The following is a 19,858-nucleotide window of genomic DNA, read 5'->3' on the forward strand; positions in this document are numbered from 1 at the left end:
GGCAAAATCAAGAACGCTGCGAGACTAGCTAAGGCGTCAGCTTTGTCATTTTCTGATCTTGGAATGTGACTTAGCATGATGTCTAGAAACTAGGACATTAAATGCTTCGTTTTCTCATGATACGGAGTAAATTCTCATTCTTGACAACGTACTCCTCATTTATTTGTTTGACGATTAATTGGGAATCACCAAACACCCAAAGATCGCTTATTTGCATTTCGAGTGTTATTTCCAAACCAATGATCAGTGCTTCATATTCTGCAATATTATTTGTGCAAGTCGTGAGAATAGAGAATGAATATGGTATTAACCCTCATGATGGTGTAATGAATACAATGCCTGCTCCAGCATTATTTTTTCTTGGTAAAGCTGCCAGAAAGACATTTCAGTGGCAAATACTTCTTCATCTGGAAGGTCATCAGGCAATTCCATGTTGTCAGGAATGGGGTGTGCTACCAAGAAATCAGCAAGTGCTTGGCATTTGACTGCTTTCTGTTGAACAAACTTGATATCGAACTCTGATAAGACCATAGACCATTTAGCGAGACGCCCTGAGTACCAGATTTGAGAGTATGTACCTCAAGGGATCTGTCCTTGATATGAGAATCACTGAGTGTGACAACAAATAATGGCATAACTTTGTGACAGCAAAGATTAGGGCCAAGCACATTTTTTCAATTAAGCGATAGTTGTGTACTGCCCCTACTAAGGTCCTACTTATATAGTATAGGGCATGCTCTTTCTCATCTTCATTGTTTTGAGCTAACCATGCTTCTAAATAGCGTTCGAGCGCCGCAATATACAAGATCAGTGGTTTTTCAATGATTGGAGCCATAAGCACTGGTGGATTCAACAAGTATCTTTTTCTGTTTTCAAAAGCATTTTGACATGTATCATCCCATACAAATGGCACATTCTTTTAAGTTAACCTTGTAAAGGGTTGGCATCTACCAGACATGTGAGAAATGAATCTCATTATGTACGCAAGTTTCCCCTACATTCCTTGTAACTGGCGCAAGTTATGAGGTGGAGGCATTTCTGTAATAGCCTTTATTTTTACTGGATCAATTTCAATTCCTCTATGTCTCACCACAAACCCGAGGAACTTTCCAGAAGTTACACCAAATGCACATTTCAAGGGGTTCATTTTAACTTGGTGTTGTCGGAGTCTATCAAAAACTCATTTAAGGTCATTTAAATGATACTCTCTTCCCTTAGTCTTGACTACCAAGTCATCGACATAGCATTCAACGATGTTATGAAGCATGTCATCAAAGACGACAATCATGGCCCTCTGCTATGTTGCCCCTGCATTTTTAAGCCCAAATGCCATCATTGTATAACAATAAATGCCCCTTGGTGTTCGAAAAGCAGTAAGCTCTTCATCTTCTGGTGCCATCTTGATTTGGTTATATCCCAGAATCCATCCATGAAGGATAACGCCCCGAATCCAGTAGTAGCATCAACTAACAACTCGGTTTTTGAGAGTGGAAACTCATCCTTTGGACAAGCATTGTTGAAGTCTCTATAATCTACGCAAATACGAATTTGCTCGTTCTTCTTCTGTACAGGGACAATATTCGCCAACCAAGTTGGGTTTTGGACTTCCCGGATGAAGCCAACCTTAATTAGTTTATCAACCTCTGCTTCTATTTCTGCAACTAGCTGTGGACGGACACGTCTTTGGGCTTGTTTTACACATTGAACATCCTTTGATACAGCCAGTTTATGCACTGCCACCTTTGGATGTTTTACACATTGAACATCCTCCGTACATCTCGATATTCTCGAAGACATTGCTCATATGATTGTTGTTATTGCGCTGTCAAAAGAGCACTCACAAAAACTGGTTTTGGGTCTTCTTCTGTACGGAGGTTAATTCCCTTAAACTCGTCAACCGTTGCTTGTCCTCCATCTTCTAATCCTGGAGGAGCTGGTACAGTATTAATGAATTCTTCTGAGGATTCAAGTGTACGATTTTATGATTAATCACTAGAACTTTCTTCGAATGAGACACAATTAACCTGTTCATTTTCGTCTGGTTGCCCTTGAATCACAACCTCTTCTTTTTCTGATGAAGCAAATTTTTGTTGTCTTTTTTACCTTCCACTTCTTGTTCTTTTTGAACCATTTTAATCGAGATGCAAATAGATATTTGATTCTTTCAAAGACAGAAACTCGTGATATTGTATTTCTCATATTTTCTTATGAGAAGATGTCCTGCTCTCTCTTCGTAAATACTTCAGGCTCAAAGGCTGCTTTCAAACAAGAGCTATTTTGATTAATTACAACTTTTTCATGTTGTTTCCTTAACAAAACTTTCTTGCCTTCCCCTTTGATTTTCTTAACATAGGGTTAGGAAATGTCCTTGGCTTGTTTGAATTGACAGTTACAACACGTTTGTTTGAGCTTTCGTGTTCACCAAAAGTAATTGAGATCTATATTTTTTCAACTGAAAAAGTTTGATCTAGCTTCCGAAGCGGGAAGGTGAAACTGGTCATTAATGTCTCAACCACACTCTTGACGGATGCTAAAGCCTTTTGTCCAGGAACTTGTTGACTTTTGGGCACGTACTTAAAAGTCATATTTTGATTGGGCTTGGATGAGCTCTTAACCTGTTTGGTGGTGCCATTAATCTTTTCTCCTTTTGACATTTTCTTGGCATCCCTTAAGATTGTGACATCGGCCGATTTGTAGAACATGGCATCAGCGTAGTTTACCTGTTCCCCTCTAAACGAGTCCATATATGCATTTACTTTCATAACTTTCTCATTTTTACAAAACTTGAAACATTGATGAAGTGTTGAAGGGATAACGCCACACCCATGGAGCCACGGTCTTCCTAACAGCACGTTATAGGAAGTATTTGAATCGATCACATGAAAAATGACATTTGAGCTTAATTCACCTATTTCAATTTTTAAAGTGATACTCCCAAAAGCTCTCTCCCCCGCTTGGTTGAACCCTTGGATTGTCAATAGGGAAGGGGATAAATGTCGAGGTTGTAAGCCAACTGCCCTGAGACTTTTCAAAGGGAGTACATTTACCGCCGAACCACCATCCAACATTATGCGGTTTATTTCAGTATCTAGAATCATTCCCGTAACATAAAGTGGTCGATTGTGTTTATCTTCACCAAGTTGGTAATCATCGTCACTAAAGGAGATGCATGCCATGCCAGAGGCGCAGATCTCATAAGATGACATTTTACCTCCGAGAGCCTCTATTTTCTCTTTAAAAGGTTCAGGATCGGTTAATGCAGTTATGAGCGTTTTTCTAAGCTCTGGAGACATTTGTAGAGCATCGTAAACACTTAACAAAGAAAGAATACGCTTTAAATGAGCCAGAATGTTGTAATTAACATAGCCTGCGCGATTTTCTTCTTCTCTGATAGACTTAGGATAGGCTCCGTTGTCTTCATTTTTTGTGTGTTTCTTGCCTTTCATGAACTCATTTGCCTCTTTTGCTTTTTGAATGTTGCGTTTCATTTCCTGAAGTGTTATCTCATCTACCTCCTCTGAACCGACAGCATTTTGAAAGGAAACATGCTCTTTCATCCCTTCTTCTTCTTATCCTTCTTCTTCAGAAATCACGCAACAATAAACGGCATCTTCATCATAAAGTGGCTCTTCCTCTAGTGATATTTCGGAGATAATATCACTATTGCTCCTTTATTCTTCGAAAGCTCTAGGATCATCTTGAAGTGTTTTAGGCAGAAATTCATTTACCGTGAATGGCGTTCTTATTGGTTGCATGTATTTTTCTTCATTGAGATTCCTTGTTTTCTTGGCTCTTCTTCTTTTCTTTTTGTTCTCTTTTAGTTCGGGCCTCCCAATAAATCGAATACCTAAATGTTCGATCGTCCTCACACTTCCTTGTAAACGATTTTCTTTCTTCTTGCACTTCCTACCCACATGAAGGTGCCACTCATTCCCTAACTCATGTTTATAGTCCGGTAGATCTTCCCACGTTTCAATACTTGGTTCATTCATGAGTTCATACAACGTGGGCATGTTGGCATTGCTTGGACTGAGTGTCTTAGGGTATATGTTGACAACCTTTATTTCATCGTCTATTTCAAAGGCTACCGGAATGGCTTCTCTTTTCACCACCACTGTGATGGAAAATATTAGTTTGTGGCCCCCATAGTTCAACAAAGGCTCTCCATACGTTAGCATTAAGTGCATAGAGGAACCTAGAAACATCAACCGGTCCATGAATGTTTACACTACGTAAAATAGTGCGGTTATGTATTAAAATGTGCTCAGTCCATTCCATTAGAGAAAGTTGAAAGCAAGCTCGACCACGAAAATTGAATTTTCCTGACATTTTATCTTCTTTCAAATTGTAAAAAAGCCCCAGGCAGAATTCTTTTGTCACCATAAATCTGCAGTCCCCATCATCATCGTTGTTAATTTCCCTAAGAAATTTTCCATTAAAGATAGGACCATGTTGTTGAAGATGTTGAACAACTTTGGTCTCACTTAAGAATTTGTATCTCAAATCTCCACAAGGTACCTCACAAGTGGTGGTCAAAATAGCCCGGTATTTCGAATCCGTAGAGGCAATGATTTCATTTAACGATACTGAACGGCGATATTTTGGACCAAAATCAACCTCTCCACCACGATTGTCCGACGCCCTCTCTAAACAAATCTCCCGATAAACATCCATCGGCAACAGAAAAAAATAATAATAACAAAAAGAGAGTTAAAAAAAATTGAACTCAAGCGCCGCACGTGTTCATCAATGACACGCACACGCTTGAGGGGGCATCTGTTCGCGGTAAAAAAATGATGAATCACAAATGGGCCTTAAAAACATTGAGAGGAGAAAATAAAATTTTGTGCTGGCCCAAAAAAATAATAAAAAAAAAAAGAAAAGAAGGGGATTAAAAAAATGCACGTTTTAAAACGTGGAGTAGTGGTAAAAAAGAGGGTGCAGAATGTGGAATTCTCTTATATAAAGGAAGCTAGTGCAGAAGAAAGAAAGAAAAAAGGACTGGAGGGAAAACTTTTCTGAAGACTTTGTGTGTGTGTGCAGAAGAGTGTGCAGAAGAGACGTGAGAAAAAAAATAAACAAAAAAGGTGTGCAGGTGTGTGGGGAAACGTGAGAAGTGAAAGAAAAAAGAGGGTGCAGGTGTGTGTGTGGAAACATGAGAAAAAAGAAAAATAAATAAAAAAAAATGTGCGGTGCAGGTGACAGTGAGGTGAGGGAAAAATATACATCTTCAAAAGTGTATTGTGGTATTTCAAAACAAGAAGGTAAATACATATTTTAATATTTTGGTCTTCTTCTACACTGACAGTTTTAATTTTCTCTGTTATTAAACAAATATAGTACATTTAAATCAAGTCCTATATACACTTTAAAGTGTGGGATTGTGATTTATTTCTTGAAAATTTCTTATTTGTAATACTCTTAATAAATTCTTAATGCACTCATGGTGTGTGGTTTCTCATTCTTATCACAATCCTATGATTATCACTAAGACTTGAATTTCTTTTTAGAGATCTATATAAGTTAAATGTGATTTTAAAAAAAATCAATGATTAAAAGTTTTTCAAATTATTGGGTACAATTGTTTTGAGTGTAATTTGAGTGAAAAACTCATATGAATTACACTTTAAAGATCGCCATATGAAAAATTATGTGCATATGATCTATATGAAAATATTCATATGAATCGCACTATACCCATCAAGAAATAACCAAAGAAGGAAGATTAAAAAAAAAGCAAGTAAACCCGCACCTTTAGTCTTTCTCAATATCTTCACAAAGCGCATATATATATATATAAACTAAAAGTTCACGGATAATTACAGTTGCAATGATGTGACGTTTGCAATGCAATGGCTCATATATGCTCCGAACCAAAAGGGGTATAAATGTTATGACATAAGATCCAAAAAAATGTTTATCACAATGGATGTCACTTTCTTTGAGTCTCAACCATTTTTGGCTCTCATCTTCAGGGGGAGAAAAGAAGTGAAGATTCAAACTTTGAAATAGAAACTAAAACTGATCAATCTGTCACAACAAAGAGCCCAAATTTCCCAAATTTCCTAATAAATACGGAGTTGAGTGATTTAAGTAATGGAAATTTGAATCCTGAGCCTATAGTGCCATCTCATAACATTAATAAAGATGTGAATAGGGAACAAACAGGAACAAAAAAACTGTTGGTTTACAAGAGGAAGAACCGGAAGCAAGGAATAGAGATTGAAACTATCGAACACTGCCAAGAGCCTGAACCACAAATCAATCTGGATCCTGCACTACAGAACATTCCCGATTCTGATCCAAGTAATCCTCACAGAGTACCTATCCACACAAACCTGACCAATCTTGAATCCAAGCCTTGTATGCCTGAGTCTGATCTTCCCATTGCTAAACGCAAAGGGGTTAGAAGTTGTGTAAGATATCCCATGTCGAGCTTTGTGTCCTACAAAAACCTGTCACCTGTTTTTCTGCCTTTAACTCACAGTTGTCTAGTGTGGAGACTCCTAAAAATGTGCAGGATGCTCTAAAGGTTCCTTAATGGGAGGAAGTTATTCTTGAGGAAATGAAGGCCCTTGAAAATAATGGAACATGGGAAGTGACAGAACTGCCGAAGGAAAAGAAGACTGTTGGCTACAAATGGGTGTTCATAACGAAATACAGATCAGAGGGATCTCTGGAGAGAAATAAGGCTCGTCTAGTAGCCAAAGGGTTTACTCAAACGTATGGGATTGACTACCTTGAAACCTTTGCACCAGTGGCAAAGCTCAATACTATCAGGGTACTCCTAACACTTGCAGCCAACTTAGATTGGTCACTACAGCAACTTGATGTGAAGAATGCTTTCCTTAATGGCGATCTGGATGAAGAAGTCTACATAGACCCACCTCCAGGGTTTGAGGAAAAATATGGAAACCGGGTTTGCAGGCTAAAAAAGTCTCTATATGATCTAAAGCAATCTCCAAGAGCATGGTTCGAGAGATTTACTCAATTTGTGAAGAGACAGGGATATGACCAAGGGCAAGCAGATCACACGATGTTCACAAGACACTCCAATGGGAAAGTAGTTGTTCTTATAGTATATGTTGATGACATCATTCTTACTGGGGATGATACTGCTGAGATGAATTGCCTAAAGCAGAGTCTGGCTTCTGAATTCGAGATTAAGGACCTAGGCTCACTAAAATACTTTCTTGGTATGGAAGTGGCTAAGTCAAGAAAGGGGATTGCAATTTCACAAAGGAAGTATGTGATTGATCTTCTTGAAGATACTGGGATGAGTGGATGTCGTCCTGCAGAAACACCAATTGGTCCAAATCAGAAGTTCAGAAACAAAGAGGGAAGACCAATGGATACGGCCCAATACCAAAGACTAGTTGGGAAGCTAATCTACTTATCACATACTCGACTAGACATAGCATTCACTGTTAGCCTAGTGAGCCAATTCATGCACTCTCCTCATGAAGAACATCTAGAAGCAGCCTACTGCATTCTAAGGTACTTAAAGAGTTCACGGGGAAAAGGGTTGTTTTTTTAGAAGAATAAACAACGAGGTATTGAAACTTATACAGATGCAGATTGGACGGGGTCTAATTCAAATAGAAGGTCCATATCTGGCTACTGCACGTTTGTATGGGAAAACTTAGTAACATGGAGGAGCAAAAAACAAAATGCAGTGGCCCGAAGCAGCGCAGAAGCAGAATACATATCAATGGCACGAGGGGTCTGTGAGATGATATAGCTCAAGCATATTTTGGAGGAACTAAGAAGACCTGTGATCATGCCTATGAAGCTGTATTGCGACAACAAAGTAGCGATCAACATTGCCTACAATCTAGTCCAACATGACAAAACAAAACATGTTGAGATCGACCGGCATTTTATAAAAGAAAAGATTGAAGCTGGAGTCATCTGCATGCCATTTGTTCCAACCTCGCAACAAGTGGCTGATGTTCTTCTTACTAAAGGATTATTTAGACCAAACTTCGAGTTTCTCATTAGCAAGTTGGGCATGATAGATATCTATGCACTAACTTGAGGGGGAGTGTATAAATCAGGAAAGTAGGCTAGAGTTATGGACTGGATATGCACCAATCCGGTTAATGGGGGCTTAGAGATAAATTAGGAAAGTAGTTTATCTTTTCAATTTTAAAGAGATTCCTTGAGATAATGATCTCATTCATTCAAGGGATTTAGTTTCCTTTTTTCGTGGGATATACTTTCCCATTCCTATAGGATAGTTTTCCTATAAATATTGTAACCCTTGTACAGGAATTAATCAATGAAATATACTTTCTTTTCTGTCCTAAAACCTACCGAACCTAGACAAACCACTGAGCATGAATGTTATTGCCCATTAGAACCTTTCCGCCATTTATGCTTTTGCACTCTGTGAACCACACATATGATATGTGCACCCAGAATCAAGTATTCATTCCTCATCATTCTGATTTACTCCTACTGCCAGCATTTTAGAACTCTCATAACCTCCATCTTCAGTTGCCACAGTCGCATCTGCATTTTCTAACTTCTTTTCTGCAAGCTTCTTCTTGTACTCCTTACAGAATCTCTTAATACGTCCAAGTTTGTTACAGAAGAAACACTTCCTCTGTCCATTCCTAGATTTTGATCTAGAGTTGCGTCGGTTCTTGGATCGATCTTGGTCCTTCTTCTGAGGCCTTCCTCTTGAGAACAGACATTCATCTCCTCTCTGACTCAACTTATTCTTGATTTCCAATTCACGAGATCTTAACGCCGACAATACATCATCAAGAGTTAAACTCTCTGCCATACTTAATGGCATTCTTTACATCCTTATACGACTCGGGCAAAGAGATAAGCAAGATTATGGTTTGATTTTCTTCTTCTACCTTTTCTCCGATATTGGCTAAATCAATGACGATCTTGTTGAACACGTCAAGATTCTTTTCTAGACTTTTCTCAGGATCCATTCCAAGGAAGTATAGCCATACCTAAGCCGCCATGTCTTCTTCATTTACTTGCTGGAGAACGTTGTCAAAAAGGTACATAATGATTGTTGAATACACCGTTTCTTGCATCTCGGCCTTCTCTTCTTCAGACACCGACAAATCCTTCATGTCGCCTAGAGCTTTTGCCACCTTTTGTTGCACGAGGATGGCCCTTAGTTTTTTTCTCCAAAGGCTAAAATCCCATGTTCCATCGAACTTTTCAAGCTTGAACCTCGTAATCCCCATGATTTCTGATTTCCTAGAAATTTTGATAAAGATTATCAAAACCCTAGTGTGAGTCCACTGGAATTCTTGAAATTCGCCGATGAACCTTTTGGCTCTAATACCACTGTTAGACCGATTCTAACACAGACTCACCTTAAAACAAGAAATCACAAATATTAAAGATCCAGGAAAAACAAGAACACAAGAATTTGTTTGACCGAGGTTCGAAAATAATTCCTACATCCCCGTTGAGCTCTTCCTCAGAAAAGCTCTATTTACTATCAGAGAAAGTTATTACACCCTCTAATCTCTCAATACAAGAAGAGCCGCAATTCAAATTACAATAAGAACCCTAATTTAGAGCAAACCCAGAGAAAATACTAAGCAACCCGAAAAGAATACCTAGTGGAAGAACACCCAGTACAAAATCTCTCCCAGATTCTTTTCTATTATCCTTGCTTACTGTTTCTCTCACCAGAAAACCAAAAGTTCTCCTTTCTCTCTCTAAACCCAGAAGTTCTCTCTCTAGAATTGTATATGTGCCTGGTGAAGTTTCAAGTCCTCAAACTTATAACATAAAATAGATGATGGACCGACTAAACTCGGAAGTCTCCATTGCCTTTCCACGTGTCTTCATCTTAGGTGGGAACTAAGCTTTTAACCAAAACGACTTGTCACTTGGTGCAATTCTTTTCTCTGCTTTAAGTCGTTTCCTAAGATTACTCCACATGTTAGACAATGTACTCAACATCCTATTTCAAATCATGTGTCCTACAAAAATTTGTCACCTTCCTACTCTTTGTTTATTTCACATTTGTCAAGTGTGGATGTACCTAAGAATGTACATAAAGCTCTAAGTGGAGGCTGTTTTTGAGGACATGGAGGCCCTAGAGAAGAATGGCACATGGGAGAAAGTGAGATTACTTGAAGGAAAGACACCGGTGGATTGCAAATGGGTCTTTACTGTGAAGTTTAATTCAGATGGGACTATGGAACGTTACAAGGAGAGATTGGTGGCTAAGGGGTTTACACAAACCTATGGGATTGACTGTCAGGAGACATTTGCTCCTGTTGCAAAGCTAAACATAGTTCGGGTCCTACTCTCTGTAGCTGCAAATTTAGATTGGCCTCTAGACCAATTAGATGTTAAGAATGCATTTCTTAACGGGGAGTTAGAAGAAGAAGTGTTTATGGATGCTCCACCGGGTTTTGAAGAGAGCTTTGGAAGAAAAGTCTGTAAACTCAGGAGGTCTCTATATGGCTTAAAATAATCTCCAAGGGTGTGGTTTGCGAGATTCACCATATTTGTTAAGCAACAAGGCTATACTCAGAGACAAACTGATCGCACTATGTTCATTAAGCACACTAGTGGTGGTAAAATAGCAATTTTGATTGTCTATGTCGATGATATAATTCTTACTGGTAGCAATGAGACAGAAATTACCAAGTTGAAGAAATGCCTTGCAGCAGAATTTGAAATGAAGGATTTTGGACCCTTACGGTATTTTCTGGGAATGGAAGTTGCTAGATCGAAGAAGGGGATTTGTGTGTCTCAAAGGAAGTATATTTTGGACCTACTTGAAGAAACTGGGATGAGTGGGATGCAGACCAAGGCCTCGTTCATTTCACCGATTCGAGTTTTCAGTTTTAGATTTCTACAGTAGAAAGCTATCAGAAAATATCACATCTAACTTTTTCTGCTACAGTGAAAAGCTCTCAGAAAATGTCACATCTCAGCTCAAATTAAAAACTCGAATCCGCGAAGTGAAAGAGGCCCAAGTGACACACCTATGGATCCAAACCAAAAGTTAGGAGAAAAATCAGAGGGAGTGCCAACTGAAAAGGGGCGGTACCAACGTCTTGTGGGAAAGCTGATTTATCTTTCTCATACAAGGCTTGATATTGCGTTTGCAGTTAGCGTAGTAAGTCAGTTTATGCATTCACCATATGAGGAACATCTTGAGGCCGTCTATCGGATCCTAAGGTATCTAAAAGGGTCACTTGGAAGAGGTCTTTTGTTATAAAAAAAAAAAAATGACCAAAGGAGTGTGGAAGCGTTCACAGATGCGGACTGGGCAGGTTCTATTATAGACAAACGATCGACATTAGGTTATTGTACGTTCCTTTGGGGCAATCTTGTTACTTGGAGAAGTAAGAAGCAAAATGTAGTAGCCCGGAGTAGTGCCGAAGCAGAATTTAGGGCTATGGCTAATGGAATATGTGAGCTATTATGGCTAAAAAGAGTGCTTAAAGAGCTGAAACTGGAGTCAAAAGCTCCCATGAAACTATTTTGTGATAACAAGTCAGCAATAAGCATAGCAAACAACCCGGTTTAACATGATCGTACGAAGCATGTCAAGAATGATAGGCATTTTATCAAAGAAAAGTGGAAAGTGGAGTTATCTGCATGCCTTTTGTTACCACTGAGCAACAGTTAGCTGATGTCCTAACCAAGAGTCTGTTTAGGACAAAGTTTGATTTGTTAACAAGCAAGTTGGGCATGATTGATATCTATGCTCCAACTTGAAAGGGAGTGTAGAAAGATAGGGATTTTTTGTTATGTTTTTAAATTTAAACTAATTATTAGGATCGGTTCTAGATATATTTAGGAGTAGTTATCAGTTCCTATATTTATGGGATATTAGTTAGGGGGATAAAGATCAGATCCTAGGCTGATCTATTTATTTGTTTCACTGTTGTACGTTTTCAATATAATCAAAAATTGCTTTCCCTCAGTCCTGCGTTCAGTAAGAATCAAAGACGAAACCCAATCATTGTCCTAATTAATGCGGGAAGTAATTAATATTGAACTACAATACCATTTATTAAGGAGACCAACTTTAATCTTGGTTGCCATTAAATGAACTAGAAGGATAAAAAATGTTAACACTCATCAAAATATGTCTGATGTACTACAAAGCTATAAACGGTTCCTAATTTTTTTTTTAAGACTAATTTATTAAACAATAACTCATGCATGCAATTTCAACTTTCTAAATACAACCATAAACTGGAAGTTAGAATTTACGTTTTGTACCTCCATTTTACTCAAATAATCAGGAATTTCCACCAGCCGCTTACCAACATTTGATTTCTTTTCACCAACTCTATGCGCATTTTCTGTTGGAACAGATAGACGTAAGTGTTAAAACTTACCAAAACAGGATCTCAGTCAAAATAAGATAATTATGGGTGTGTTTGAAGTTGTTTCCATTTTTGTTTTTCACGTTTTTGGAGAAAGAAAAAATGAAAACGGGAGAGAAACGGCGTTTGGTACACTTAAAAGATAAAAAACGGAAATGAAAATGATTTTTTAGTTTAGTGTAAAATGAGAGAAAAATGAAAAACGAATTTTAGTCGTTTTTCATTTTTTGTTTCCGTTTTCTCCTTTCTCGAGTAGAGAGAGAGAGAAACATTAATAGATTTTTTTATACGGAAAACAATCTCTTAAAAAAATTACAAAACGCATTTTCATTTTTTATTTTTGTTTGAGATTGAAAACGTTTTCATTTCCATTTTCATACAAAAAATAAAATCATTTTAGAACGAGTTCCAAACGCACCCATATTGACTGTCAAATTTCCAACTATTTTTTATTAGCCAAATATTCCAAATAGTCTTCCTTTTTTCACAACTAACCTTCACTAGGAGTAAAGAGCCTTCCTGGTCAAATTTTACACTGGACTTAGAATTTCGGTTTGCCTCCACTGGCTTCTTGAAGGCGAGCTCCTCCATATTCCTATACTCAATAATCAAATCAATATTTGCTAGAGAATTATACATATTTAGAATAGTAAGACAAGAAAGAGGCCAAACAAACGCATCAACATTACTTCTTCATCTTGACCATTTGTTCTCTAAGCTGCTTAAGTTCTCTCGTGGAATCATGCTCCTCAGTCTTCCTTTTTCAAAATGAGTTCCTGGAAAATCCTATAAAGCGAAATGATGAAAAGTATAAAGGTCCCAACTCTCAAAACATAAAACATATGAAAAAGATGGCACTTTTAACGACAAAAAGCCAAATTTTAGGTCGATATAACATCACATAGAATCCTTACTTTTTGATATTGACCGTCTCTTTCTTGAGTCTCAATCTCTCTTACACAAACAAGATCCTTTGTGGGATTATCACCTGGCTTCCATCCAGCTGAAGGCGTCCAATAAGGGTCCTGCACCCCAGCCTCAATCCTAACGTTAACCAAATCAGCACTTTCTATCCAGTACTCCGTGGCCTCATCAGAATTATGCCGGAGGTGCCACCTTTTCGTACTTGTGCTTCAGTAAATGGGATCTAGCAACTCCGTGTCTCCAATCAGCTTGCGTGCCTCAGTTCTCAAGACTGGCCTTAGTATTGGGTTCCCAAACACAGCACCTTTTGCCTTCATAATCTTCAACATGTTCCCCTCAGCCAATTTGTACTTCCACAGATTCAATCACCAAGGACCATTAGCAAGGAAAAATGAAGAGCAAAATCAGTGAAATTTGAAGAAACTAATTAAAAGATAGTCCTCAGCTTGCAGTAGACCATCTCTATATCGAGTTTCTCAAAGCCATTTTCTTTCTCCGACTCAGAAGTTTTTTATTTTGTTTCTTATCACTCTTTGCTTTTTTCAAATTATCAGTCTTGCTGTTCTTACCATGGCACTTTCTCTTACTAGAGCGACGGTTCTTAACCGCAAATATGTCGGTCTCTTGCTTCACATGACCCTCTTCCCTCCTATACTTCTTCCTCTTTCTCTTTCTGATCTTCCTCCTCTTCTTTCTTTGCCTAGTTATCGTCATCGTCATCATCATCATTGGCAGTGCTTGCTAAAACACCGAGCTTGTACTCATTATGGCGATCAAGGAAGCGGACTCTCCGGCGCTTGCCCCACCGAACCATACCAGTGAAGTTAAGCTCAGATTCGTAGAAACCACGTCTTCGTTGCCATTTCTCTCCACTACCAAAGCTCGTGATGCCCAGAAGCTCCACAAGTTCCCGTCTTCAGCAATTTCCTGAGATGGCATTCTCCTGACAAGCACCTCAGGTGCCATGCTGGCAGCTTTTTCCCTTCGTTGAAATGGGTGCGAAGGGAATGAATGCTTTGGAACCTCAATCAAACGTTTCACCCAGCCTTCTCACTCACCTCCGTAAATCCAGTTAGCAACTTTCTTTTGATGCCTAGTTAACAGATAACTAATCAAAAGAAATTGAATAAAAAAATTTTGGAAGTGGGTTTGGCGAGAAAATTACCATCGCCACCCTAGTGGATTAGAGCTGCTCCGGGGTCTTGGGAGGGAGCTTGGAGTGGTCAATTTGGTAGAAAGAACCCACCTTTATGTTCTAAACAGCCTCTGTGGTATATGAGAAGAAATGACCAAGAAGGTATAAGGCATAGGAGTTCAGCAGAACGAAAGAAAACGACGAATATGGAAATTTAAAGATATATTATAAACAATGCTACAGATGGCTATAGGGTGTGGTAGTATGTACCAGACGAGGCCAGAGCATCTCTTGCCAAAGAAGGGCTTTGTGCTCTTTGCCCTTGCTTTGTCAAGCACATCACCTCCTGCTACATGAACACCAATAGTATGACAAACGGCAAATATTTGATATATAGATTTATTCATATAACCATAAATCTGTTTTTAACATAATGTATATTAGCTAGCTTACTATTAAGTATCATGCCTCACTAATATACCAGAATATACCATCTACCCTTATTTATAGTACTTCTAGCAAGTGCAGTGCCCTATATATGTAAAAAAGTCCTAAAAGTATTTTCTCCCTTTTTTTTTTTCCTCCAAAACTTTAATAGTGTCCACTTTCTGAAATGTCGATACGGCTTGCTCCTAATCTCATTATTATGGTAATCGGTTTTCAATTTTGCTTAAAGAAAAGCATGTAAAAGTGTTGAGACACGTATTCTGAAAAGTCTTTGTTTTGTTAACAGCTGTTCTAGTATTTGTTAACAGCTGTCCTAGTATTTAGGAGTTTGTTTTTAGTGGAGTAGTGTTGAACTGTTTCTTAGCAAGTTTGTTTTACTGATAAATAATGGTTTGTTATTTTACCGAGTCTTTAGCTTTTGCACGTTAGATTTAGTGGGCTCTCACATGTTAGTGGGCTCCTGATGTTGCTCTATATAAAGAGCTTTGTACGTTCAGTTTTTATTGGCAGAAAAACATAAAAAGGTTCTTCATCTTTGTCTTCTTCCACTTTTATATATATTTTGTAACAGTGGTATCAGAGCCATCAAAAAAAAAAAATAGTAAACTCACGTGAGTAAGTAAGGGAGTGAAATAGAGTGATAGCAGTAGCTTTTTATTTCACTTATTTTCTATTTTGCAGAAGCAAATGGTGTCAGAAACAACATTTGTGCAGCTGGCAATTCCCCGTTTTGATGGTCACTATAATCATTGGAGTATGCTAATGGAGAACTTCTTGAGGTCCAAGGAGTATTGGCAAGTTGTTGAGTCTGGAGTACTAGAACCAGCAACCGGAGTAGTGTTGTCGGAGACCCAGAGAGCAGAGTTGGAAGCATTGAAGTTGAAGGACCTTAAGGCCAAAAACTACCTTTTCCAAGCCATTGATCAAGTAACTTTAGAGACAATTCTTAGCAAAGACACCTCCAAGCAGATTTGGGACTCCATGAAGAAGAAGCACCAAGGGAACGTTAAGGCACAACGGGTGCAGCTTCAAAGACTTCGAACTGAATTTGAAACTTTGCGCATGAAGTCGGGAGAGTCGATTATAGATTTCTTCTCAAGAACGATGACAATTGCTAACAAGATGCAAATCCATGGCGAGAAGATGGAAGATGTCACCATCGTTGAGAAAATTCTTAGATCAATGACACCGAAATTTAATTTTATTGTTTGTTCTATAGAAGAATCCAAAGATGTTGATACGCTTTCACTTGACGAATTACAAAGTTCTTTGTTGGTTCATGAGCAGAAAATTGTCCAACAGGAGTATGAAGAACAAGCTTTGAAGGCAGCAGCCAATCCCAGTGGTCCTGGCCGTGGAAAAGGAAAATGGAAGGACAAAAACGCACACCACAAAGCAGATGGAGAACATGCAACTGACTCCAAGTCGAAAGGAAAAGGTCGTGACAAGTCAAATGTCGAATGTTTTTGATGTCACAAGTATGGCCATTATAAGTCTGAATGCAGGACTAATCTCAACAGAGACCGTGGTGCGAAGGCAAATTTTGCAGAGAAAGAAGAAGAAGTTTCTCTCTTGATGGCTTGTCATGCGAAAGAAGATGTTCATCAAAACTTATGGTACTTAGATACCGGCTGCAGCAACCATCGATCATGGGCAAAGGCAACGTTAAGATCCACACCATGGAGAACTCTACTCAAATTATTACTAATGTTTTCTTTGTACCAGATTTGAAAACTAACTTGCTTAGCATTGGCCAGCTCCAAGAGAAGGGATATGAGATCTCTATCAAACATGGAGTTTGTCGCATTCAAGATGAAAAATTGGGCTTGATTGCTCAAGTCAACATGACGACGAACCGGATGTTCCCTTTGTATCTTGATAGCACTACTCAATTATGCTTCTCTGCAAGGGTGAAGGATGAGCCATGGTTGTGGCATTTTCGCTACGGACATCTGAATTTTGGTGGTCTAAAAACGCTGCAACAGAAGAATATGGTGACAGGTCTTCCGCAAATTCAAAGTCCTTCTCAAGTTTGTGAAGAGTGTGTTGTTGGCAAACAACATCGAGATCAATTTCCGAAAGGAAAATCATGGAGAGCGAAGAAGGTGTTAGAACTTATTCATTCAGACTTATGTGGACCCATCAATCCGACTTCGAATGGCAATAAACGTTATTTTATAACGTTTATTGATGATTATAGTCGGAAAACTTGGGTTTATTTTTTGCAGGAGAAGTCTGAAACTTTTTCAGCTTTCAAAAGTTTCAAAGCGCTAGTTGAAAAGGAAGTGGGCATGCCTATAAAGATTCTTCGCAATGATCGTGGTGGAGAATACAACTCACAAGAATTTGTAAATTTCTGTGAGGAGCATGGAATTCAAAAGCAACTTACAGCCGCCTATACACCGCAACAAAATGGTGTTTCAGAGAGAAAGAACCGTACTATTCTGAACATGGTGCGGACTATTTTGACGGGAAGCGGGATTCCAAGAAGTTTTTGGCCAGAGGCAGTCAATTGGAGCATTCACGTATTGAACAAAAGTCCCACTCTAGCTGTTCAAAACGTGACACCTGAAAAAGCTTGGAGTGGACGCAGACCAAGTGTTGAGCATTTCAGAATCTTCGGTTGCATAGCCTATGCACACGTTCCAGATCAAAAGAGGAGCAAGCTTGATGACAAAGGTGCAAAATGCATTTTTCTTGGTGTTAGTGAGCAGTCAAAAGCATACAAACTGTACAATCCTATCACCAAGAAAATTGTCATTAGTCGAGATGTGATTTTTGATGAAGAACGATTCTGGTTTTGGGATGAAAACCATGTTGAACAACGTATACAACCTGATTTGGATGAAGAAAATGAAAAAGAAACGCAGCAACCTATGGAAGAAGTACAACCTACAGAGGAGCAGCAACCACCAATCACTCAACTCACTCCACCAGTTGAAGCAGGAAATATTGAGCAACCTCGAAACAGAAGAAAACCGGCTTGGATGGCTGACTATGAGGTAACTGGAATTCCTCAAACTGAAGACCCACTTACACACTTTGCTCTATTTTCATATTGTGATCCTATAACAATTGAAGATGTCATTAGAGAATCAAAGTGGCAGAAGGCGATGGATGCTGAAATCACAGCCATTGAAAAAAATGATACTTGGGAGTTGACAGAGCTTCCAAAGGGGCAAAAAACAATAGGTGTGAAGTGGGTGTACAAAACAAAGTTGAAAGAGAATGGCGAAGTTGATAAGTACAAGGCACGCTTAGTTGCTAAAGGCTACAAGCAAGAGTTCGGTGTCGACTACAAAGAAGTTTTTGCTCCAGTTGCAAGGCATGACACAATCAGATTGGTGATCGCATTGGCTGCTCAAAACTCATGGCCTATCTTTCAGTTGGATGTGAAGTCCGCTTTCCTACATTAAAACTTGGAAGAGCAGGTATTCATCGAACAACCTCCTGGTTATGTGAAGTTTGGTGATGAGCATAAAGTTTATAAATTAAAAAAGGTGTTATATGGATTAAAACAAGCTCCAAGAGCTTGGTATAGTCGTATAGATGCTTATTTTTCTAGGGCGGGTTTTCAAAACTGTCCATTTGAGCATACACTTTTCACAAAGGTTAGAGACAGAGGAGAGTTACTTATTGTATGTTTATATGTGGATGATTTAATTTATACTGGAAATGATAGAGCTATATTTGAAAAGTTTAAGCAGTCCATGATGCTTGAGTTTGATATGTCTGATCTTGGAAAGATGCATTATTTCCTTGGGATAGAAGTAGTTCAGTTTGCTGGTGGAATTTTTATTTCTCAAAGGAAATATTTGCAAGAAGTTTTAGACAGGTTTCAAATGAAGAAGTGCAACCCTTCCAGTACACCAACCGAGACAGGTTTGAAGTTGGTAAAAGATCCTGGAGGAAGAAGAGTAGACAGCACCCTTTACAAGCAAATTGTAGGGAGCTTGATGTATTTGACAGCCACAAGGCCTGACATTATGCACGCTGTAAGTCTCATTAGCAGGTACATGGAGTGTCCAAAGGAGTCACATCTTCTTGCTGTCAAGAGGATTCTTAGGTACTTAAAAGGTACTGAGGAATTTGGTTTGCTCTACAAGAAGGAAGAAAAGTCAGAGTTGTTTGGCTTCACTGACAGTGACTATGCTGGAGATCCGGATGACGGGAAAAGCACATCTGGTTATGTGTTTATGCTTGGTACAGGAGCTGTTGCATGGTCCTCAAAGAAGCAAGCAATTGTTACTCTATCAACAACTGAAGCTGAGTTCGTTGCTGCAACCTCTTGTGCTTGTCAAGCAATCTGGTTGAGGAAAATTCTTGAAGAGCTTCATTTCAAACAAGAAGGAGCCACTACAATCTACTGTGACAACAATTCAGCAATAAAGCTCTCAAGAAATCCTGTTCTACACGGAAGAAGCAAGCATATAGATGTGAAGTTTCATTTTTTAAGGGATCTCTCGAAGGAAGGAGTCATTGATCTCATCTACTGAAGAAGTGAAGATCAAGTTGCTGACATTTTTACCAAGCCTCTCAAGTTGGCTGCATTTCAGAAGCTAAGAAAGCTGCTTGGTGTTGGCACGCTGGAATTAAACTGAATGTTTGCAAACTCTCAGTTTAAGGGAGGGATTGTTGAGACACGTATTCTGAAAAGTCTTTGTTTTGTTAACAGCTGTTCTAGTATTTGTTAACAGCTGTCCTAGTATTTAGGAGTTTGTTTTTAGTGGAGTAGTGTTGAACTGTTTCTTAGCAAGTTTGTTTTACTGATAAATAATGATTTGTTATTTTACCGAGTCTTTAGCTTTTGCACGTTAGATTTAGTGGGCTCCTGATGTTGCTCTATATAAAGAGCTTTGTACGTTCAGTTTTTATTGGCAGAAAAACATAAAAAGGTTCTTCATCTTTGTCTTCTTCCACTTTTCTATATATATTTTGTAACAAAAAGCATGAATGTCAACCTTATTTTGCATGGCCAAAAAGTTGCTACTTGAGCGGATCTCAAGCGCTTTAC

At 38.6% G+C, this 19,858-nt stretch overlaps 1 protein-coding gene and 1 long non-coding RNA gene across 2 annotated transcripts in view; one reads left to right on the forward strand and one right to left on the reverse strand.

Moving 5' to 3' along the window:
• The window catches only part of LOC112094114, a 32,448-nt gene extending 17,679 nt beyond the window's left edge, over positions 1–14,769 (reverse strand). Inside the window, exons 1-6 of the long non-coding RNA XR_002903366.1 lie at positions 14,668–14,769; positions 14,428–14,528; positions 13,253–14,355; positions 13,028–13,124; positions 12,834–12,933; positions 12,232–12,314 (exon numbers count right to left, since the gene is read on the reverse strand). This is a non-coding gene — a long non-coding RNA (uncharacterized LOC112094114). The remainder of the gene's footprint in view (positions 1–12,231; positions 12,315–12,833; positions 12,934–13,027; positions 13,125–13,252; positions 14,356–14,427; positions 14,529–14,667) is intronic.
• A 762-nt stretch (positions 14,770–15,531) lies between these two features.
• Positions 15,532–16,314, forward strand: LOC112094115. The gene has a single exon (XM_024174242.1). It carries the CDS (start codon positions 15,532–15,534, stop codon positions 16,312–16,314), a length of 783 nt encoding a protein of 260 aa, XP_024030010.1.
• The last annotated feature ends 3,544 nt before the right edge of the window (positions 16,315–19,858 follow it).

Source organism: Morus notabilis, unplaced genomic scaffold (genome assembly GCF_000414095.1).
Source record: "Morus notabilis unplaced genomic scaffold, ASM41409v2 Scaffold688, whole genome shotgun sequence".
NCBI lineage: Eukaryota > Viridiplantae > Streptophyta > Magnoliopsida > Rosales > Moraceae > Morus > Morus notabilis.